The 25096-nt window shown below is 41.8% G+C and overlaps 1 protein-coding gene and 1 long non-coding RNA gene across 6 annotated transcripts in view; one reads left to right on the plus strand and one right to left on the minus strand.

Annotated features, from left to right (window-relative positions):
• Positions 1–496: 496 nt before the first annotated feature.
• mtss1 (MTSS I-BAR domain containing 1) overlaps positions 497–25096 on the plus strand; it is a 186196-nt gene continuing 161596 nt past the window's right edge. For 3 of the 5 annotated variants that reach the window (XM_051948023.1, XM_051948025.1, XM_051948027.1), the window contains exon 1: positions 498–1330. In XM_051948023.1, coding sequence (XP_051803983.1) covers positions 1259–1330 — 72 coding nt within the window. In that variant the 5' untranslated portion in view covers positions 498–1258. Of the gene's footprint in view, positions 1331–25096 lie in introns of all 5 variants that reach the window. The other 2 variants (XM_051948024.1, XM_051948026.1) reach the window with 2 other exon arrangements.
• Positions 22276–23667, minus strand: LOC127533948 (uncharacterized). Its single transcript, XR_007941843.1, has 2 exons — positions 23222–23667; positions 22276–22869 (listed from the first exon to the last, which is right to left on the minus strand). It is a non-coding gene; the product is annotated as an uncharacterized LOC127533948 (long non-coding RNA).

Below are 25096 nucleotides of genomic sequence, written 5' to 3' on the forward strand. Positions count from 1 at the left end.
TAACTGAAAATGCATTTCAGTTGTCTGAGAACGTAATTTTGTGGAGACAGGCTAGGATTTTTAGTTGCGGCAAGTTGACGTACGGGAAAATTGTATCTAGTGGACAGGCGGCTTTTCTTTGGCATTCTTCAATGCTGCCCATCACAGTAATAAATAAATAAAATATCTATAAACCACATAATCCTGCGATACTGCAGAAAAGCTGCAATACCAAATGCAATTTATATGTATGTGTGTCGAGTAGTTCTGATAGTATTTATAGTCTATACGGTTTTCTATATTATGTTTTATTTGTATGATATATTTTACATAAATTAGTATATATGTTTCTCCTTCAAAGATAAGTCTCATCAAGAGTTCATCATTCAGAACTCACTACGTTGATTCAGAATTCACAAAAAAATCTATCAAACCCTGAAACAACTTTCTATGGTTGGATTTAGTGCTTTTATTTGCACTTCCGGACAGGACGCGGTATTTGCCGCGTCGCCTGCCTTGACGCGCTCTTGACGCGGGTTTGATGCGCTGTTTGCCGACGTTCTCATTTACTTCAGGTTCGGACTCCCGCTGGAGTAACAAGAGTAAATCAGCTGCTTCTTCTCGTCCCAAGTCGCAGAAAAACAGCGTGAAATTGATCGGAGACACTTGTTCAAACAGCGATCGGGTGTGTTTAAACCCAAGCTGGACATCGCAGAGAAGCCGTTTTGGTTGATTTCGCCGAACCGACTTTTCAGGGACAGTGTGTGTGTTGTCGTCATACAGTCACAGGTTGCTAGCGGAGTTAACCTAGCCAGCCAAGTTAGCTAGCTGCGGTTGGCTCTGCCTTCCCTTTCCTTGGACTGAAAGCAGCTGGGGCGAAACTTGAAAAAACGGTCAGACATTTTCAAAACAGCCTGCCCTGTGATTCAGTCATGATGTGGCGTTATTTCGGACGTGTATCAAGTTGGCCGGCTGGGAGCATCGGTTGACTGAAGGCTGGACTTCGTGGCATCGGTTGACTGACCTGGACTTTACCCGTGTGTGTGTGCGTTCGTTCTCTTCCCCACTTTGGCTGGTTTTGGCTGTTTTTTTTTCCTTTCCCTTTTTTTTTTAAAGCAGACTTTGACCCCCGGGTGTTTTAACTCACCCCTTCTATTAAGGAAAAAGCCTCTATTGATTCTCCTGTTTGAGTTTTTCAAAACTTGGCTGCAAGTCTGTTTTTCTGGACGTAAAAAAGTTTTTGGGAAGTTGGGAGTTTTTTTCCCGAGCCTGTGGAAAAATGGATGCGGGTATAGAGAAGGAATGTAGCGCCTTGGGAGGACTCTTCCAGCTCATCATGAACGACATGAAGGTAAAAAATCTAATTAGACGATCTTCTGTACTCCCTACAGATCAGATCAGTGCAATTCCCTCGTTACTTGTATTGACTTTGTAGTTAATATTTAAACATTTTAAAACAATTTGTGTCAGACTTCTTATCATTGTATTTCAGGTTATTTGTTGGTTTCTCTTGTAAAAATCTTTTAGTTTGCATTCTTAGTAGCACTAAGATTTGTGTCAGAAGTGGAAGCCTGAATTGGCACCTCCATTCATTCTTAATGGAGGTTTCCTGTATTGCTTCTCTTCACTCTTAGACTTCCTTCAATCTAATATCCATGCTTGCATATCTTTCATCCGTTATGGTATACCATAACCTCATAGTCATGAGGTGCTAAAAAAAAAGAAAATGCAAAAGACTAGATGAAATTGAAAATGAAGAAAATGTCAGCATAAACCTGAGATACTTATAAATCAACTAATCATTAAAGTCAGTATTAATTAAATCAATTGCTTTTATAATCAATCAATTTGGAGATTTTTTGAGAGTCTAAAATTTCTAATTGTAGCTTCTTAAATGTATTTTCTTCCCCTGGTTTCTTTACTGCACTATTACAGAAATCTGACCTGAGTAGACCAAATCTCCATATCGATGGAGAAAATAATCAGCAGACTAGTCCACAGTGGAAATGATTGTTAGTTGCACTTCTTCTTTACATTATGGATGTCAACCTTATACTTCACGGACAGACTGAACCATCAAGTGCCACACAAGGTGAAAACTAGGCAAACAAAAACAAACTAGGTGAAATTTGGAAAAATGTGAATGATAGCTTAAGTTTGACATACTTATGAACCAATTGTTAAGTTTCAAGTATTCATTTAATCACCAACTATTTTGATTATCTGTCAGTTTGGATAAAAAAGCTTGCATTTTCTGATTCACAACCTTCTGTAATGCAGATATTTTCAGATGTTCTTCCTTTATGACTGTAAGTTGATTATTTTTGGGTTGTGGAAAAAAATCAGGTCTTTTCAGGACATCATCTTTGGCTTTTGGAAACATTAATCAATGTTTTTCACCATTTTCTGCCGGTACATAGACCAAAAACACTAATCAATTGAGAAAAAAAAATCAACAGGTTAACCCATAGTGGAAATGATTGTTATCTAGGTCAAGGTTAAACTAAAGAAAACAAAAGAGTGAGCTTGATATCTGTGTAAACCTTATGTGTTGATGTTGAATATGTGGACGTCAGTGCTGGGGATGTTGAGTTTCTAATGAATGAACTGTAACTGGAAGTGGGCCATCTTAGAAGGTGAGAGAGCTGGATGGGGGAGCTATGTGCTCTTTGAAATTTGTCAAGCAGGCTGCCCTTTGCTGTCTGTCTGTCTTTCTGTATGTGTTTCACTGCTCCAAGATCGTAGTTGTCTGCTCCACAGTTTGTACTGAGTGGAAATTTAACCCAACGAGTCGGCTTTGTGTGGTCATCATCTATCTTGGGTCTATGTACCATTAGGTAGCAGTGATTGAATATTTGATAGTTTTGCTGAAATGCGTCAGATGCAAACCACCATGAAAGTGCGAGAATTTCCAAAAAATTTAGGTTGGATAAACATGTTCCAAGAAGGTTTCCTCCCTGGCTCATAAGCAGCCTCTTCACATTCCTTGATAGTGGGGTCAATTTGCTTTTCATTGATCTATCAGAGGCTATTTTGCAGGTCTCTTGAGGCATTGTGAGACAGGCGTCATACTCTTAAAACACCCCAACCCTTTGTGCCCCCACGACCTCCACCTAAGCAACACTGTCCTGGCAGCCAGCTCCAACTGTTGCCAAACTGAAAGTTGGGGTGAACGAGAGGCTGGTGAAAGGTCTCAACCTGATAAAAACATTGCCCTGGTCACACTCTGTGTACCTCTAGGTTTTACTGCTTTCTTTATTAAATGTGTGTGAAGGTGAGATCCTTGTTTTTATTATTTTTTAAAATGTATTAATCTGTAGGTGCTTTTCAATATAATGTGAACATCAAAATGATTACTTGTGTACCTCGATAAATAGGTCTGCCAAAATGGAAAAAAAAGGTCTTTCTAAAAAAAATACGGTATTAAAATTATCGATATTGACTGAAGGTAAAAATACTTTGTGAAGCACTTTTCAGCTCTGTCGACAAGCCTTGGTCTGTCATTTTTTTGTTTCTTGAGAACTTCAGTCTCCAGCAATACAACTGACTAGTGAAGTAGATCAGATGAACAATTGTCTCAAGAAACACAAACACAAAAGACACGCACACACAAATATACAGTGACTTTTTAATTTATTAGTGAGACGTACATCGCAGTTTAGACTTAAATAATCAAGTATTATGACATCCTCGATTGAAACAGACGTGTCAAACAAGGAATAAGTGGAAAATTAAAGCTGCAAGCAGCGTTGAACGGGTCCTCTTTAGGCTTGTCACGATACCAGAAATTTAGTAGTCGATACCAATACCACTTAAATTCTACGATACTCGATACCACTCGATACCACAGTAGCGGAGGTAGCAGGCGCGTTGTGCCACAGAAATGACCGTCCATGTCAAACACCGTGAGCTGTATAGTAGTCCAGATATATATTTTAGATATATTTATATATTAAACGAGGCTTCGAGGCACACAATTTGCCCCGAGGATATTTTGTAATCGAATTATTCGGATTATCCGAGGAATCTTTTCAGCCCTAAACGTCACAAAACTATTATGCGGGACAAACAAGGCTGGACACGCTTGTTATTTTGCCATGCAGCTCATTTACTATGGGCTGGGCTCATCTAATCATTGTATCGTAATTAGATATGAGCAACAATGATAACACGTGAATTCAAATGCACTCACCTTGAATTCTGTGTACAACTGTGTACAACTCTGGTACAACGTGGGCCGTTTTGATATCTGCATAAGTATTTTTCGAAATAGAACGACACTACCAACTCGATGATAGAAGCATTATACACCGATGGAAAGCTTAGATTCTCATGAATCCGCCAGTATAAACCACTTTCAGATGTGATTACCACAGCGGGTAATATAAACACATTTGTCCGACAAACAACGAATATCCATCCATCTGTTCTCTATACACGGCTTTAACGTACACAGCGCGACTCACATTTGCGGGTTCATTATTACACACAGATGAAAATATTCCACAAAAAACGGCCATAATCCAACCTTGGACATCCAGACGAAACAAGCCAGTAAAATATTTTGTCCAAAACATGTCTTGAAGTCGGTATATATTCCACGAATAGGTCGTTTTCGAGGAAATGCACCTCGCGATGTGCGTCCAATATTCCCTGTATTTCTCGTCATATTTTTATTTACAAATAAAATATTAGCGATTTTTTTTTTTTTTGTACTGAAAATGGCTGGAATTGACTGTACCTTATAGGGCTACATATTTCGCCTAGGTGGACGTGTTGCTCCCCTTCGCTGTGCTGCGGTGACGGCATTTTTTGCAGACGGGTTTTTCAGGATCAATAACCAATCCGTCCTTGTCGGCCTCGAATTCAAAATACTTCCAGACGCGACTTCTGGCGTTTGTTTTTTTTTCAACTAATTGAGGGGCAGCTGCTGCTGTCGAGCCAGGTGCGTGTGCCTCCACCATACTGCATGGAGTTGATCTCTTTGCAGCGTAGTTAGTCATATGATCAGCACTGTGTGAGGGTTGCCAGATAATCGCTCATTTACAGCCAAAAAAAAAAACAACGCTAAAGAAGCGGCCAGATCTGGCTCCTCGGTACCTGCGGTACTTTGGGTAGTCTAGAAAAGTCAGTACCGTCACATTTTCTGAATCTTAGTACCGACTTGGTACCGAAGTATTGGTTCTCGTGACAAGCCTAGTCCTCACATCCTTGCTGGTCGGTGAGCCCAAGCATTTCCACCAGACAGTGCTGTGACTGAGAGCGTATTTAGGCCCATGAATGTGACAAGGGCTGGATTCTGAGCACACAGGTCAAATTTCTGGCAGATTGGAGCATGTACAGGCTATTTATGCAGCACTTTCTGTCCATCCACCAGGTGGCACTATCTCTGTGACTGTATATTGGTCTATGAAACTCATCAGGACCGGACTCTGATCAAACATGTAAAGTTTGAGGCAGATTGCCGCTTGTACAGGGGATTTACACAAGACATCCTGCTTCATGGCGTAACATTAAAGTTCAGTTGGCTGCCATGGCCACGCCTTGTGAGTTTTGTGAACAATTTTCACAAATATGCAACCTGAAGGCGTGTTTAATATATTGTCCCAATTTCAGGTGTTTTGGAGTTATTACCTGTGAGAAATGAATTGTTGAAAATGACCAAAAACACCAAAAATCTGACATTTAATTCAAAATGGCCGACTTCCTGTTGGGTTTACAGAATGACTCCAAGAGACTTTTGTTTGTAGTGACGTGTTACATATGCATGCCAAATTTCATTGTCATAGGTGAAAGTCTCTGTGGAGGATATTTATTTAAATGCTGTCGGGGGCACTATGACACATGCTGTGAATGTATTTTGGCCTATAAATGTGATCAGGACAGGACTGTGTTTAATCATGTGAGGTCTGAGGTAGATTGGACAATGCAGAGGATAGTCAGGGAGCACTTGATGTTTCATGGCGAACCATCAAAATTCTGGATATCGCCATGGCCACACCCTTTGACTCTGCAAGAATCTTTTAATAACTTTTGATCATAACATCGTGTTGAATATCCTGGCAAAATTTCAGCTCTCTCGACCTTAACCCCGAGGAGGAGTTCGCTCTCAAAAATGAAAAAAATACAGAAATTTTATCCACTTAATTCAAAATGGCGGACTTCCTGTTGAGTTTAGGGGATGACTCCAAGAGGCTTTTTTGTGTGTCCTGGTGTGCTCTATAGGCCTCCCAAATTTTGTGGATGTAGGTGAAACATGCTGCAGGGGCTGTTTATTAAACATACTGCAGGGGGCGCTATAGCACATGCCCTGCAGAGATGCATACAGTGTTATTCCTTGAGACGACTGTGATGTGTGTGTACATTTTGGTGAGCTGTTGAACATTCTAAGCCTGTCAAAAAGTACTTTGTTTGTCACAAAAACAACGCGTTGCCACGGCAACAGCATTTCATCAAATAACAAAATCTTCACACTGTGGTATTGTCTGGGGGTGAAGAATTAGCTGACCAATTTTCAGAATGATATGACAAAGTTTGGAGCAATGATGTGTGCAAATGTAATTTCTAAACTACTTGTTACCAAGAGGTGGCGCTATGACTTTTTCTAAATTTTTCAGTGTGGATGTCCTCAAACTGGTTCTGGTGTCCAGCACATGAAGTTTGGGGCAGATAGGATCCTTTGCAGCTGAGATATGAACACTTCAATTTTCATGGCGAAACATCAAACTTTGCCGTCCCGCCACAGACACGCCTTTTCATCACACGTCACCATTTTTTCTGTGCTTCATCATCAATGTGTTCAGGCTTATGTCACAACATCTGAGGTGAATCTGAGCAACAGGCTAAGAATAGTACATGAAAGTCTAAAAAATGTCAAATTCTTGATACCACAAGGTGGCGCTGTGACTGTGAATGAATCTTGCTGTATGGATGTCATCGAGGCAGGTCTGTGATCATACATGTAAAGTTTCATTCAGATCGGAGCATGTTCAGGAGAGTTAGACAGCATTTCCTGTTTCATGGCGAAGGATCAAATTTCGACAGGCCGCCACGACCACACCCTTTAACTATGGAGAAAGATTTTGATAACTTTTTCTCAGGAAGGTCTGCTGTATGTACTGGCAAAATTTCAGATCGCTCAGACTTTTCCCCGAGGAGGAGTTCATCATAGATTTTGTACAGTTAACGCATGATGGCGCACTTCCTGTTGGGTGTAGAGCATGGCTGTGATTGACTTTTTTGTGTTTCCTGATGTGCTGCATATACCTCCCAAATTTTGTTGCTCTCGACCAAACTCCCTCTGAGTTGGCCTAATACCACTTTATAAAATTTTGTAGGGGGCGCTATGGAGCCATTTTTGCACACACCTCCACATGCCCTAAAAAATATGAAATTTTTCGCCAGTTCTGATGTGTGTGCAAATTTTCATGACTTTTCGAGCATGTTCAGGCCCTCAAAAATGCAGTTGTTTTGGCAGAATAATAATAATAATTAAAGCTGCGAGCAGCATTGAACGGGTCCTCGCATCCTTGCTGGTCGGCGACCCCAAGCATGTCCACCAGGCAATGCTGCGACAAAGTGTATTTAGTCTCATGGATGTAACGAGGACTGGATTCTGAGCACTCAGGTCAAATTTCAGACAGATTGGAGCATGTACAGACTATTTTTGCAGCACTTTGTGTCCATCCACCAGGTGGCACTATGTCTGTGACTGTATAGTGGTCTATGAAAGTCATCAGGACTGGACTCTGATCAAACATGTAAAGTTTGAGGTAGATTACAGCATGTACAGGGGATTTACACAAGACGTCCTGCTTCATGGCGTAACATTAAAGTTCAGTTGGCCGCCATGGCCATGCCCTTTGAGTTTTGTGAACAATTTTCGCAAATATGCAACCTGAAGGCGTTTCTTATATATTTTCCCAAATTCAGGTGATTTGGAGTTATTGCCAGTGACAAATGAATTGTTGAAAATGACCAAAAACACCAAAAATCTGACATTTAATTCAAAATGGCTGACTTTCTGTTGTGTTTAGAGAATGACTCCAAGAGACTTTTTTGCTTGCACTGATGTGCTACATATGCATGCCAAATTTCATAGTCATAGGTGAAAGTCTGTGTGGAGGCTATTTTTTAAATTCTTTTAGGGGGCGCTATGGTAGATGCTGTGAATGTATTTTGGCCTATAAATGTGATCAGGACAGGACTGTGTTTAATCATGTGAGGTCTGAGGTAGATTGGCGCATGCAGAGGATAGTTAGGTAGCACTTGATGTTTCATGGCGAACCATCAAAATTCTGGAGGTCGCCATGTCCACACCCTTTGACTCTGCAAGAATCCTTTGATAACTTTTGATCATAACATCGTGTTGTATATCCTGGCAAAATTTCAGCTCTCTAGACCTTAACCCCGAGGAGGAGTTCGCTCTCAAAAATGAAAAAAATGCAGAAATTTTATCCACTTAATTCAAAATGGCGGACTTCCTGTTGAGTTTAGGGGATGGCTCCAAGAGGCTTTTTGTGTGTCCTGGTGTGCTCTATAGGCCTCCCAAATTTTGTGGATGCAGGTGAAACATGCTGCCGGGGCTGTTTATTAAACATACTGCAGGGGGCGCTATAACACATGCCCTGCAGAGATGCATACAGTGTTATTCCTTGAGACGACTGTGATGTGTGTGTAAATTTTGGTGAGCTGTTGAACATTCTAAGCCTGTCAAAAAGTACTTTGTTTGTCACAAAAACAACGCGTTGCCACGGCAACAGCATTTCATCAAATATCAAAATCTTCACACTGTGGTATTGTCTGGGGGTGAAGAATTAGCTGACCAATTTTCAGAATGATATGACAAAGTTTGGAGCAATGATGTGTGCAAATGTAATTTCTAAACTGCTTGTTACCAAGAGGTGGCGCTATGACTTTTTCTAAATTTTTCAGTGTGGATGTCCTCAAACTGGTTCTGGTGTCCAGCACATGAAGTTTGGGGCAGATAGGATCCTTTGCAGCTGAGATATGAACACTTCAATTTTCATGGCGAAACATCAAACTTTGCCGTCCCGCCACAGACACGCCTTTTCATCACACGTCACCATTTTTTCTGTGCTTCATCATCAATGTGTTCAGGCTTATGTCACAACATCTGAGGTGAATCTGAGCAACAGGCTAAGAATAGTACATGAAAGTCTAAAAAATGTCAAATTCTTGATACCACAAGGTGGCGCTGTGACTGTGAATGAATCTTGCTGTATGGATGTCATCGAGGCAGGTCTGTGATCATACATGTAAAGTTTCATTCAGATCGGAGCATGTTCAGGAGAGTTAGACAGCATTTCCTGTTTCATAGCGAAGGATCAAATTTCGACAGGCCGCCACGACCACACCCTTTAACTATGGAGGAAGATTTTGATAACTTTTTCTCAGGAAGGTCTGCTGTATGTACTGGCAAAATTTCAGATCGCTCAGACTTTTCCCCTAGGAGGAGTTCATCATAGATTTTGTACAGTTAACGCATGATGGCGCACTTCCTGTTGGGTGTAGAGCATGACTGTGATTGACTTTTTTGTGTTTCCTGATGTGCTGCATATGCCTCCCAAATTTTTTAGCTCTCGGCCAAATTCCCTCCGAGTTGGCCTAATACCACTTTTTAAAATTTTGTAGGGGGCGCTATGGAGCCATTTTGTCATACACTACCACAATTCCTTTAGAATATAAAATTTTTCACCAGTTCTGGTGTGTGTACAAATTTTCATGAGTTTTTGAGCATGTTTAGGCCCTCAAAAATGCAGTTGTTCTGAGAGACAAATAATAATAATAATAATAATAATTAAAGCTGCGAGCAGCGTTGAACGGGTCCTCGCATCCTTGGTGGTCGGCGACCCCAAGCATGTCCACCAGGCAATGCTACGACTGAGAGTATATTTAGGCCCACGGATGTCACAAAGGCTGGATTCTGAGCACACAGGTCAAATTTCAGGCAGATTGGAGCATGTACAGGCTATTTATGCTGCACTTTCTGTCCATCCACCAGGTGGCGCTATCTCTGTGACTGTATATTGGTCTATGAAACTCACAAGGACCGGTCTCTGATCAAACATGTAAAGTTTCAGGCAATTGCAGCATTTACAGGGGATTTACATAAGATGTCCTGCTTCATGGCGTAACATTGTAGTTCAGTTGGCCGCCATGGCCACGCCCTTTGAGTTTTGTGAACAATTTTCACAAATACTCAACCTGAAGGCGTGTAGTATATATTGTCCCAATTTCAGGTGTTTTGGAGCTATTGCCTGTGAGAAATCAATTGTTGAAAATGATCAAAAACACCAAAAATCTGACATTTAATTCAAAATAGCGGACTTCCTATTGAGTTTAGAGAATGACTCCAAGAGACTTTTTTGTTTGCAATGAAGTGCTACATATGCATGCCAAATTTCATAGTCATAGGTGAAAGTCTCTGTGGAGGCTATTCTTAAAAATGCTGTAGGGGGCGCTACGGAACATGCTGTGAATGTATTTTGGCCAATAAATGTGATCAGGACAGGACTGTGTTTAATCATGTGAGGTCTGAGGTAGATTGGAGCATGCAGAGGATAGTTAGGTAGCACTTGATGTTTCATGGCAAACCATCAACATTGAGGAGGTCGCCATGTCCACACCGTTTGACTCTGCAAGAATCCTTTGATAACTTTTGATCATAACATCGTGTTGTATATCCTGGCAAAATTTCAGCTCTCTAGACCTTAACCCCGAGGAGGAGTTCGCTCTCAAAAATGAAAAAAAATACAGAAATTTTATCCACTTAATTCAAAATGGCGGACTTCCTGTTGAGTTTAGGGGATGGCTCCAAGAGGCTTTTTTGTGTGTCCTGGTGTGCTCTATAGGCCTCCCAAATTTTGTGGATGTAGGTGAAACATGCTGCCGGGGCTGTTTATTAAACATACTGCAGGGGGCGCTATAGCACATGCCCTGCAGAGATGCATACAGTGTTATTCCTTGAGACGACTGTGATGTGTGTGTAAATTTTGGTGAGCTGTTGAACATTCTAAGCCTGTCAAAAAGTACTTTGTTTGTCACAAAAACAACGCGTTGCCACGGCAACAGCATTTCATCAAATATCAAAATCGTCACACTGTGGTATTGTCTGGGGGTGAAGAATCAGCTGACCAATTTTCAGAATGATATGAAAAAGTTTGGAGCAATGGTGTGTGCAAATGTAATTTCTAAACTTCTTGTTACCAATAGGTGGCGCTATGATTTTTTCCAAAATTTTCACCGTGGATGACCTCACACTGGGAATGGTGTCCAGCACATGAAGTTTGGGGCAGATACGATTAGGATTTGCTGAGATATAAACATTTTAGTCGTCATGGCGAGACATCTAAATTCGCCGCGCCGCCACAGACACACCTTTTTATGACACGTCACCATTTTCACTGTGAATAATCATCAACATGTTAAGGTTTATTTCACCACATTTGAGGTGAATCTGAGCAAGAGACAAAGAATAATACATCAAAGTGTAAAAAATGACATTTTCTGTTGCCAGCAGGTGGCGCTCTGACTGTGAATGGATTTCATCATATGGATGTGATCAGGGCAGGAATCTGATCATACATATAAAGTTTCAGGCAGATTGGAGCATGTTCAGGGCATTTACACACAACTTTAAATTTCATGGCGAAGGATCAAAATTCCACAGACCGCCACGGACACGCCCTTTGACTTTTGAAAAAGATTTTGATAACTTTTGCTCATTAAGGCCTCCTGTATGTACTGGTTGAATTTGAGGCGAATTGGAGTTTCCCCCTGGGAGGAGTTCGCTCTGGAAAAAAATGAAAAATGGGCAAAATCTCACATTCAACTTAAAATAGCTCACTTCCTGTTGGGTTTGGAATATGGCTGTCACTGACTTTTTTGTTCAGTCTGATGTGCTGCATATGTGTACCAAATTTGGTAGCTGTAGGTGAAACATGATGGGCGTGGGAAAGTGTAGGGGGCGCTATGGAGCCATTTTGCCACACACCTCTACAATTCCTTTAAAATATGAAATTTTTCACCAGTCCTGATGTGTGTACAAATTTTCATGAGTTTTTGAGCATGTTTAGGCCCTCAAAAATGCAATTGTTCTGAGAGACAAATAATAATAATAATAATAATAAACCGTAGGGTTCCAATAGGGTCCTACGGCACCGTTGGTGCCTTGGACAGCCGGTGCCCTTGCACCGCCTGTCCTCGGCACCTCGGTGCTCGGACCCTAATAATAAAAAACCCTAAGGTTCCAATAGGGTCCTTCGGCACCGTTGGTGCTCGGACCCTAATAATAATAATAATTAAAGCTGCGAGCAGCGTTGAACGGGTCCTCGCATCCTTGCTGGTCGGCGACCCCAAGCATGTCCACCAGGCAATGCTACGACTGAGAGTATATTTAGGCCCACGGATGTCACAAAGGCTGGATTCTGAGCACACAGGTCAAATTTCAGGCAGATTGGATTATGTACAGGCTATTTATGCAGCACTTTCTGTCCATCCACCAGGTGGCGCTATCTGTGTTACTGTATATTGGTCTATGAAACTCATCAGGACTGGACTCTGATCAAACATGTTAAGTTTGAGGCAGATTGGAGCATGTACAGGGGATTTACATAAGACGTCCTGCTTCATGGCGTAACATTAAAGTTCAGTTGGCCGCCATGGCCATGCCCTTTGAGTTTTGTGAACAATTTTCACAAATACTCAACCTGAAGGCGTGTAGTATATATTGTCCCAATTTCAGATGTTTTGGAGCTATTGCCTGTGAGAAATGAATTGTTGAAAATGATCAAAAACACCAAAAATCTGACATTTAATTCAAAATAGCGGACTTCCTGTTGGGTTTAGAGAATGACTCCAAGAGACTTTTTTGTTTGCACTGACGTGTTACATATGCATGCCAAATTTCATAGTCATAGGTGAAAGTCTGTGTGGAGGCTATTTTTAAAAATTTTGTAGGGGGCGCTATGACACATACTGTGGATGTATTTTGGCCTATAAATGTGATCAGGACAGGACTGTGTTCAATCATGTGAGGTCTGAGGTAGACTGGAGCATGCAGAGGATAGTTAGATAGCACTTGATGTTTCATCGCAAACCATCAAAATTCTGGAGGTCGCCATGTCCACACCCTTTGACTCTGGAAGAATCTTTTAATAACTTTTGATCATAACATTGTGTTGTATATCCTGGCAAAATTTCAGGTCTCTAGCAGTTAAACCCTAGGAGGAGTTCGCTCTCAAAAATTCAAAAAATAGAGAAAATTTGTCCACTTAATTCAAAATGGCGGACTTCCTGTTGAGTTTAGGGGATGGCTCCAAGAGGCTTTTTTGTGCGTTCTGATGTGCTCTATATGTCTCCCAAATTTTGAGGATGAAGGTGAAACGTGCTGCCGGGGCTGTTTATTAAACATACTGTAGGGGGCGCTATAGCACATGCCCTGCAGAGATGTATACATTCCTATTCCTGGAGACGACAGTGATGTGTGTGTAAATTTTGGTGAGCTGTTGAGCATTCTAAGCCTGTCAAAAAGTACTTTGTCACAAAAACAACGCGTTGCCACGGCAACAGCATTTCATCAAATATCAAAATCTTCACACTGTGGTATTGTCTGGGGGTGAAGAATCAGCTGACCAATTTTCAGAATGATATGACAAAGTTTGGAGCAATGATGTGTGCAAATGTAATTTCTAAACTGCTTGTTACCAAGAGGTGGCGCTATGACTTTTTCTAAATTTTTCAGTGTGGATGTCCTCAAACTGGTTCTGGTGTCCAGCACATGAAGTTTGGGGCAGATAGGATCCTTTGCAGCTGAGATATGAACACTTCAATTTTCATGGCGAAACATCAAACTTTGCCGTCCCGCCACAGACACGCCTTTTCATCACACGTCACCATTTTTTCTGTGCTTCATCATCAATGTGTTCAGGCTTATGTCACAACATCTGAGGTGAATCTGAGCAACAGGCTAAGAATAGTACATGAAAGTCTAAAAAATGTCAAATTCTTGATACCACAAGGTGGCGCTGTGACTGTGAATGAATCTTGCTGTATGGATGTCATCGAGGCAGGTCTGTGATCATACATGTAAAGTTTCATTCAGATCGGAGCATGTTCAGGAGAGTTAGACAGCATTTCCTGTTTCATGGCGAAGGATCAAATTTCGACAGGCCGCCACGACCACACCCTTTAACTATGGAGGAAGATTTTGATAACTTTTTCTCAGGAAGGTCTGCTGTATGTACTGGCAAAATTTCAGATCACTCAGACTTTTCCCAGAGGAGGAGTTCATCATAGATTTTGTACAGTTAACGCATGATGGCGCACTTCCTGTTGGGTGTAGAGCATGGCTGTGATTGACTTTTTTGTGTTTCCTGATGTGCTGCATATGCCTCCCAAATTTTTTAGCTCTCGGCCAAATTCCCTCCGAGTTGGCCTAATACCACTTTTTAAAATTTTGTAGGGGGCGCTATGGAGCCATTTTGCCACACACCTCCACATGCCCTAAAAAATATGAAATTTTTCGCCAGTTCTGATGTGTGTGCAAATTTTCATGACTTTTCGAGCATGTTCAGGCCCTGAAAAATGCAGTTGTTTTGGCAGAATAATAATAATAATAATAATAATAATAAAAAACCCTAAGGTTCCAATAGGGTCCTTCGGCACCGTTGGTGCTCGGACCCTAATAATAAACCGTAGGGTTTCAATAGGGTCCTACGGCACCGTTGGTGCCTTGGACAGCCGGTGCCCTTGCACCGCCTGTCCTCGGCACCTCGGTGCTCGGACCCTAATTAAAGCTGCAAGCAGCGTTGAACGGGTCCTCGCATCCTTGCTGGTTGGCCACCCCAAGCATGTCCACGAGGCAATGCTGCGACTGAGAGCGTATTTAGGCCCATGGATGTAACGAGGGCTGGATTCTTAGCACTCAGGTCAAATTTCAGGCAGATTGGAGCATGTACAGGCTATTTATGCAGCACTTTCTGTCCATCCACCAGGTGGCGCTATCTCTGTTACTGCATATTGGTCGATGAAACTCATCAGGACTAGACTCTGATCAAACATGTAAAGTTTGAGGTAGATTGCAGCTTGTACAGGGGATTTACACCAGATGTCCTGCTTCATGGCATAACATTAAAGTTCCGTTGGTCGCCATGGCCACGCCCTTTGAGTTTTGTGAACAATTTTCGCAAATATGCAACCTGAACGCGTGTCTTATATATTTTCTCACATTCGGGTGTTTTGGAGTTATTGCCTGTGAGAAATGAATTGTTGAAAATGACCAAAAACACCAAAAATCTGACATTAAATTCAAAATGGCCGACTTCCTGTTGGGTTTACAGAATGACTCCAAGAGACTTTTTTTTTTGCAATGAGGTGCTACATATGCATGCCAAATTTCATAGTCATAGGTGAAAGTCTCTGTGGAGGCTATTCTTAAAAATGCTGTAGGGGGCGCTATGGAACATGCTGTGAATGTATTTTGGCCAATAAATGTGATCAAGACAGGACTGTGTTTAATCATGTGAGGTCTGAGGCAGATTGGAGCATGCAGAGGATAGTTCGGTAGCACTTGATATTTCAAGGCGAACCATCATAATTCTGGAGGTCGCCATGTCCACACCCTTTTACTCTGGAAGAATCTTTTAATAACCTTTGATCATAACATCGTGTTGTATATCCTGGTAAAATTTCAGCTCTCTTGATCTTAACCGCAAGGAGGAGTTCGCTCTCAAAAATTAAAAAAATAGAGAAAATTTTTTCACTTAATTCAAAATGGCGGACTTCCTGTGGGGTTTAGGGGATGGCTCCAAGAGGCTTTTTTGTGTGTCCTGGTGTGATCTATATGCCTTTCAAATTTGGTGGATGTATGTGAAACGTGCTGCCGGGGCTGTTTATTAAACATACTGTAGGGGGCGCTATAGCATGCACAGTGCCGAGATGCATACCATGTTCTTCCTTGGGTCGACAGTGATGTGTGTGGTAATTTTGGTGAGCTGTTGAGCATTTTAAGCCTGTCAAAAACTACTTTGTTTGTCACAACAACAACGCGTTGCCACAGCAACAGCATTTTATCAAATGTCAAAATCTTCACACTGAGGCATTGTCATGGTATGACGATTGAGCTGACCAGTTTTCAGAATGATATGACAAAGTTTTGGGCAATGGGATGTGTAAATGTAATGCCTTAAAGAAGGAAAAACCCACAATTCTCACTGAAATCACTTGAAACTCACAAAAGTAACAATAAATAAAAATTTATTGAAAATTAAATAATCAAAAACAGCCATTACTTTTGAATTGTTGATTAACATAATTATTTAAAAAAACAAACTAATGAAATAGGGCTGGACAAAAATGATGGTACCTCTATAAAAGATTGAAAACTATTTGACCAGAGTGACATGATTAACTCAGGTGTGTCATTTAATTGACATCACAGGTGTTTCCAAACTCATAATCAGTCAGTCTGCCTATTTAAAGGGAGACAAGTAGTCACCCTGCTGTTTGGTGAAAAGGTGTGTACCACACTGAACATGGACAACAGAAAGCGAAGGAGAGAATTGTCCCAGGACATCCGAGAAAAAATTATAGACAAACATCTTAAAGGTAAAGGCTATAAGACCATCTCTAAACAGCTTGAAGTTCCTGTGACAACAGTGGCTCATATTATTCAGAAGTTCAAGACCCACGGGACAGTAGCCAACCTCCCTGGACGTGGCAGCAAGAGGAAAATTGATGACAAATTGAAGAGACGGATCGTTCGAATTGTATCCAAAGAGCCCAGAGCAACCTCCAAAGAAATTAAAGGTGAACTCCAAGGCCAAGGTACATCAGTGTCAGATCGCACAATTCGTCGTTGTTTGAGCCAAAGTGGACTTCATGGGAGACGACCAAGGAGGACACCACTGCTGAAAAAAAACTCATAAAAAAGCGAGACTGGAATTTGCAAAAATGCATGTTGACAAGCCACAAAGCTTCTGGGAGAATGTCCTTTGGACAGATGAGACCAAACTGGAGCTTTTTGGTAAGGCACATCAACTCTATGTTCATAGACTCAAAAACCAAGCATACGAAGAAAAGAACACTGTCCCTACGGTGAAACATGGAGGAGGCTCAGTAATGTTTTGGGGCTGCTTTGCTGCATCTGGCACAGGGTGTCTTGAAAGTGTGCAAGGTACGATGAAATCTGAAGACTATCAAGGCATTCTGGAGAGAAATGTGCTGCCTAGTGTCAGAAAGCTTGGTCTCAGTCGCAGGTCATGGGTCTTCCAACAGGACAACGATCCAAAACACACAGCCAAAAACACCCAAGAATGGCTGAGAGAAAAGCGTTGGACTATTCTAAAGTGGCCTTCTATGAGCCCAGATCTGAATCCCATTGTGGAAGGAGCTGAAACATGCCATTTGGAGAAGACACCCATCAAACCTGAGACAACTGGAGCTGTTTGCTCATGAGGAGTGGGCCAAAATACCTGTTGACAGCTGCAGAACGCTCATTGACAAATACAGAAATCGTTTAATTGCAGTGATTGCATCAAAAGGTTGTGCAACAAAATATTAAGTTATGGGTACCATCATTTTTGTCCAGCCCTATTTCATTAGTTTGTTTTTTTTAAATAATTATGTTAACAATTCAAAAGTGATGGCTGATTTTGATTATTTAATTTTCAATAAATTTTTATTTATTGTTACTTTTGTGAGTTTCAAGTGATTTCAGTGAGAATTGTGGGTTTTTCCTTCTTTAACTGAGGGGTACCAACAATTTTGTCCACGTGTGTAACTGAGGGGGTTTTAGTCAGTTTCAGCTGCTTTGGTGTTCATAAAATTAACAGGTGCACTAGAGGGGTAACAATAGGACAACCCCCATAACATGAATGAGTTGACAGGTGAAGGCCACTGACATTTTTTTCCTTCCAAATGTTTTATGACCATTTTTCACTAGTTTTGCGTTTGGCTAGGGTAAGTGTCACTTCTGGTAGGATGAGGCGATACTGCGCTCTTACGGACTCTCCTACGGTACCACAATTGAATCAGCTGTACCAAAAACAATAAGAATGAAAAACCAACATCTGGAGCACCGAGCAGGGCAATAAAAGCAAACACAAAACAATGAAATATCTGACCAAAGAATTAACAAAATAAGATCCAAGGCACAATATAAATAAATACCAAAAATAATAAACAAAATACAGCAAATGCAAATGAACAAAATCATCCCGATCCAATGCTACAATATTTATTTTATTATTACTCCGCCGAGGAACGCGCCAGAGTTGTGACGATTGGCATACATTTGTCTGTGAATCTGTTTGTCCTTGTGCTACATTACTTGAAAAGGGACTACTGGATTTGGATGAAAGGTCAGAAATGACACAAGGACCAAGTAATTACATTTTTGGCTGTGATGTGGCTTACCGGGCTTTGCAAAAGTTCTGTTATTCTGTTACACTCGGTTTCATGATCTTTAGAGACGTTTACTTCTCGAAGTGAAAAATTCCATTATGCAAACTGAAAGTTCTACCGCAGGTGTCATTAATACAAATTTATTCTCCGGTAAAGTTGTATCAAGATGGAAGTCAAAAGAGTTGAGATGTCTGCTCTCCTTCATGCTGGCCACAAGTCTGACATAGCCAAACAGCTGAACATCAGCCGGATGACCGTCCACATGGTGAAGATCTTTCAGGTCTTCATCATTCTTGAGCGTCTCCGCGACTCTGTGGACGGTCATCCGGCGTTGTGCGCTTGAGGTAAACTGAGACTGTCTGTGTGTAGAATACCAATTAGCTCTCAGCAACAAGCTTCATAGACACACGTCATAGTAAACAGCAGTTAAGATCGCATTACTGTATTTTATAATTAACCCTGTCTTATGTAGTTACCTGTGTGTGTGGGTGAAAAGCAAATTACAGGCTCTTACCACTCATGAGTTGGTGCTAACTGTGTAAAAATACATCACAGAGAAACACACACAGACATTAAAATTCACCCTGTAACTGGAGGCCATAATGGGATGTCATCAGTGCTTACTCACATCACTGATATACTAAATATATTTCCTGAGAGTTAGGTGTGTGTGTGGGTGAATGGGAGTGGCTGACAGGAAAGTACATGGCCTTAGATGAATGTTGACATGGACGCACATACCTATGGTGCTGCACACCTGGCCAAATACACACATAGAGACACATACTGCCACACCCACATGTGTATATACAGTGGGTACGGAAAGTATTCAGACCCCTTGAAATTTTTCACTCTGTGTCATTGCAGCCATTTGCCAAAATCAAAAAAGTTCATTTTATTTCTCATTAATGTACACTCAGCACCCCATCTTGACAGAAAAAAACAGGAATGTAGAAATTTTTGCAAATTTATTAAAAAAGAAAAACTGAAATATCACATGGTCATAAGTATTCAGACCCTGTGCTCAGTATTGAGTAGAAGCACCCTTTTCAGCCAGTACAGCCATGAGTCTTCTTGGGAATGACGCAACGACGCAAGTTTTTCACACCTGGATTTGGGGATCCTCTGCCATTCTTCCTTGCAGATCCTCTCCAGTTCTATCAGGTTGGATGGTGAAAGTTGGTGGACAGCCATTTTGAGGTCTCTCCAGAGATGCTCAATTGGGTTTAAGTCAGGGCTCTGGCTGGGCCAGTCAAGAACGGTCAGAGAGTTGTTCTGAATCCACTCCTTTGTTATTTTAGCTGTGTGCTTAGGGTCATTGTCCTGTTGAAAGGTGAACCTTCGGCCCAGTCTGAGGTCCTGAGCACTCTGAAAGAGGTTTTCCTCCAGGATATCTCTGTACTTGGCCGCATTCATCCTTCCTTCAATTGCAACCAGTCGTCCTGTCCCTGCAGCTGAAAAACACCCCTACCACCTGATGCTCCCAATACCATGTTTCACTGTAGGGACTGTATTGGGCAGGTGATGAGCAGTGCCTGGTTTTCTCCACACATACCGCTTAGAATTAACACCAAAAAGTTCAATCTTGGTCTCATCAGACCAGAGAATCTTATTTCTCATCGTCTGGGAGTCCTTCACGTTTTTTTTTTTGGCAAATTCTATGCGGGCTTTCATGTGTCTTGCACTGAGGAGAGGTTTCCGTCGGGCCACTCTGCCATAAAGGCCCGACTGGTGGAGGGCTGCAGTGATAATTGACTTTGTGGAACTTTCTCCTATCTCCCAACTGCATCTCTGGAGCTCAGTCACAATGATCTTTGGGTTCTTCTTTACCTCTCTCACCAAGGCTCTTCCCCCACAATTGCTCAGTATGTCTGGATGGCCAGGTCTAGGAAGAGTTGTGGTCTTCCCAAATTTCTTCCATTTGAGGATTATGGAGGCCACTGTGCTCTGAGGAACCTTGAGTGCTGCAGAAATTCTTTTGTAACCTTGGCCAGATCTGTGCCTTGCCACAATTCTGTCTCTGAGCTCCTTGGGCAGTTCCTTCGACCTCATGATTCTCATTTGCTCTGACATGCACTGTGAGCTGTAAGGTCTTATATACACAGGTGTGTGCCTTTCCTAATCAAGTCCAATCAGTTTAATTAAACACAGCTGGACTCCAATAAAGAAGCAGAACCATCTTGAGGAGGATCAGAAGAAATGGACAGCATGTGAGTTAACAATGAATGTCGCTGCAAAGGGTCTGAATACTTATGACCATGTGATATTTCAGTTTTTCTTTTTTAATAAATTTGCAAAAATTTCTATATTTCTGTTTTTTTCTGTCAAGATGGGGTGCCGAGTGCACATTAATGAGAAATAAAATGAACTTTTTTGATTTTGGCAAATGGCTGCAATGACACAGAGAGTGAAAAATTTCAAGGGGTCTGAATACTTTCCGTACCCACTGTACATTATATTGCCAAAAGTATTCGCTCACCTCCCATGACTCACATATGAACATAAGTGACATCCCATTCCTAATCCATAGGGTTCAATATGACGTCGGCAGGGTTCTCGCCAGTGCATTTCAGCGTAACGGCCCATTACGCTGTCATAACGGCCTGTTTACGCTGTCAGTTTAAAAGATTACGCTGTGATTAGGGCCGCTACACTGTTATTTTGACAGATCAGGGTTCTCGCCAGCACATTTCAAATATCACGCTGTTGTTATGAGAGTGTGTGGCTCAATCATGAGAGAGGGAGAGAGAGCAGTGTGTGTGTGTGAGAGAGGGGGAGAGTGAGATGTCCGAGCGACCCTGAATGCAGTGCGAGCAAGAGAGACGGCAGTCGGTTCGGTAGAGGAGGAGAGAAGGTGTGTAGTTGCTGGGTTGGCGGTACTGTGCGGTTCAGCCACTGTTGATAGACAATAAAGGCTGCAGTGTTCTTCAATACGGCTGGGCTCCTGTGTCTTTACCTCTACGGCTGCTGAGGAAGTGAAGGGGGTTAACCCCGGGCTTCCTGACCATGGTCAGGGGCTGAAACGGAAGGGTTAACACTGATTAGGGCCGCTACACTGTTATTTTGACAGATAACACCATGTGCGTTTGTTTTTATCAACTGGGTGCCTATCTAGGTTAATTTATGTCTCCCCACCTCAGCCGTACTTTCCTGTTGATTGACCCGTTCCTGTCTATTGCGCATGTGCGCATGCACGTGCGGGAGGACCTGCCGTTACGCTGAAAAAAATCCTGGTGAGAACCCTTTGCAGCTATAACAGCTTCAACTCTTTAGGAGTGTTTTATGGGAATTTTTGACACTTCTTCCAGAAGCACATTTGTGAGGTCACACACTGATGTTGGACGAGAAGGCCTGGCTCTCAGTCTCTGCTTGAATTCATCCCAAAAGTGTTCTATTGGATTGAGGTCAGGACTCTGTGCAGGCCAGTCAAGTTCATCCACACCAGACTCTGTCATCCATGTCTTTATGGACTTTGCTTTGTGCACTGGTGCACAGTCATGTTGGAAGAGGAAGGGGCCAGCTCCAAACTGTTCCCACAAATTTGGGAACATGGAATTGACCAAAATGTCTTGGTATGCTGAAGCATTGAGTTCCTTTCACTGGAACTAAGGAGCCAAGCCCAGCTCCTGAAAAACAACCCCACACCATAATCCCCGCTCCACCAAACTTTACACTTGGCTATCCGACAAGTATGGTTCTCCTGGCAACCGCCAAACCCAGACTGGTCCATCAGATTGCCAGTAGGCATGTAACGATATGAAAATTTGACATCATGATAATTGTGATCAAAATTATCATGGTTATCGATATTATCACGGTATTGTGAAATATGTTCAAAATGTTTAAAAAGTACTCATAGGCACACTTAAATCAATGAACAACATTTTTATTTTAGAAAAACCAATCAAAATATGAACTTAAACCTTAAATAACATATTAATAAGCTTAAAAAATTAAAGAGGGGACCTTAAAAGAGCCAGGAGGTAGTCCGTTTGCTTGAAAGCAACATTAGGAATAACAAAGTACAACAAAAAAAGTAAGGTGCCACTGCCTCATAAACATTAACAAATAAATAAAATTTTAACAAAATTACATTCTTTATATTGTGCAAATTATAAGAATCTTCACATTCAGTGCTCGGAAAGATCTAGTCCTACAAATATAATATAATACAATAACACTACTATATAAAACAAAGTAAAAATCATTTTGTGAAGGAACTTTATAGTGAGGCACAGCAACCTTCATCAGCTTCAAAAATCCAGGCCTCTCAACGGTTTGAGATGGCATCATGTCTTTTGCAATAAAATATGAGATAGCTGCTGTGAGGTCTTTGGCATGTTTCGATGTTGGTGCATAAGCAGCCTTCCTTTCAAATGCCTGGGTTATTGTTTGTGCCACTGTGACCAAAGAAGTAGAAGCTGTTGGAGGATTTGTCCTGGTTCTGTCCACTACACGCCCTCTCTGTAAATAAGAGGAAAGCAAATTTATAATGGTTATTATTAAATAATTATTATTATTCATCATCACACACGCGCACGCACACACACATGCACCCCCCTCCCCAACCACCCACCCACACACACACACACACACACACACACACACACACACACACACACACACACACACACACACACACCATGTAACTCTGTCTTCTGAACATTCTGATTCTATGTTGGACTTTCTGTCGGCAACAACAGTGCATTTAGCTTTAGCCACGGAGCTAGTATTGTGCCGGAGCAGGAATGAGACGAACACGCACAGTTTTCACGGTTCCCTAAGCCCCACATGCATTCATTTCAATTTAACTTACCTTTAACTCGCTGCACAGTTGCGGGTGGTGGTCCCATAGATGAGCCAGCATGTTGGACGTGTTTCCACCCTTTGCCGATATTTTCTTGTGGCATTTTCGGCAGATCGGGCTGCTTTCTTCCACCAGTCTCCCTTGCGCGTCTTTATAAAATCCGAAGTACGCCCAGACTTCGGACTTGGTACGTTTGGACGGTGGAAAAAATCTCTCCACTGCCAGTGTCCTCCGCCATATTTACGAGTTGTTTACTGTGCAGTGCGCATGCGCGCGGGGCGCATGTATCCGATCGGCTGCCTGCTGCTGCACTTCTCACAACAGTAGTAGGCCTATTCCTGAGATTTTCCGGATTGTGGCAATCAAACACGGTTTAACGGTAATTAAAATTTGAAACGGTAGTACTAACCGTCAGACATTTTACCACGGTTTCTCATTTTAACCGGTAATCGTTACATCCCTAATTGCCAGATGGAGAAGCGCGATTGGTCACTCCAGAGAAGGTGTCTCCACTGCTCTAGAGTCTAGTGGCGGCGTGTCTTACACCACTGCACCCAACGCTTTGCATTGCACTTGGTGATGTATGGCTTGGATGCAGCTGCTTGGCCATGGAAACCCATTTCATGAAGCTGTCTACGCACTGTTCTTGAACTAATCTGAAGGCCACATGAAGTTTGAAGGTCTGTATCGATTGACTCTGCAGAAAGTTGGCCCCCTCTTGGCACTACGTGCCTCAGCATCCGCTGACCCCGCTCCGTCAGTTTACGTGGCCTACCACTTGGTGGCTGAGTTGCTGTCGTTCCCACACTTCCACTTTCTCATAGTACAGCTGACAGTTGACTGTGGAATATTTAGGAGCAAGGAAATGTCACGACTGGATTTGTTGCACAGGTGGCATCCTATCACAGTTCCATGCTGGAATTCACTGAGCTCCTGAGAGCTACCCATTCTTTCACAAATGTTTGTAAAAGCAGTCTGAATGCCTCGGTGGTTGATTTTATACAACTGTGGCCATGGAAGTATTTGTAACACCTGATTCTGATTATTTGGATGGGTGAGCGAATACTTTTGACAATATAGTGTGTTACTTTTGAGTGTTCTCTGATAAAGAAGAAGGAATTATGAGGAAAATAAGAGAAGGAAATATAGGACAGACAGAGGGATGTTAGAAAGGGTGAAGGAATAGAGTAAAAGAAATAAAATGAAGATAAAGAGATGCCTCAGAGACTGCTTTGAAGTCCGAACACACCTCCTCTTCAAATGAGGCAATCGTAGAAACCAAAACTGTGGTGCATCCAGATGTTCTTCATTAAATTTTTGTCAGTTTCCAAATTTTCATTAGTAAGCTAGCCTCAGATGCAACCAAGTACTAAAATAGTGGTACTAGTTTTATGTTTACTAGGTTTACAGTGTGGTGTATGTTGTAATTATTCTCTTGACACCTTGAACTAGAAAGTTTATGCTAATGGCAATACTAATATTGTATTGGTAATAGTGGTATATGTTAAAGAGCCCATCTTCTGCACCTTTCCAGGTTTATAATTTAATTTTGGGGTCTCCTAAATATGATGTGCTTTAATAAAACAAAATTTAAAAATAATTTTATTCTTCTCATTCTGTCTGAAATGCTTCGTTTTAGCTCGTATGTGTTTAAGGGCCCACTTGAAAAGGCCATGCTGCGCCGATAGACCAAATGAAAGCGAGGTAGCACTGGTTATGTATCATGTGAGTACTGGCATAGAGGCATAGATCTAGTAGAAGGGACCTTACGGAGAAATTAATGGCAGTCTCTGAGGCAGCTGCTCATTCTTTGTTTGAGGGCCAAACTAGAGGCTATACAGGCTTTATATTTGTTTGTGACGTAAATATGGAATGGAAGAAAAG

Source organism: Acanthochromis polyacanthus, chromosome 5, assembly GCF_021347895.1.
Source record: "Acanthochromis polyacanthus isolate Apoly-LR-REF ecotype Palm Island chromosome 5, KAUST_Apoly_ChrSc, whole genome shotgun sequence".
In the NCBI taxonomy this organism is placed as follows: Eukaryota; Metazoa; Chordata; class Actinopteri; family Pomacentridae; genus Acanthochromis; species Acanthochromis polyacanthus.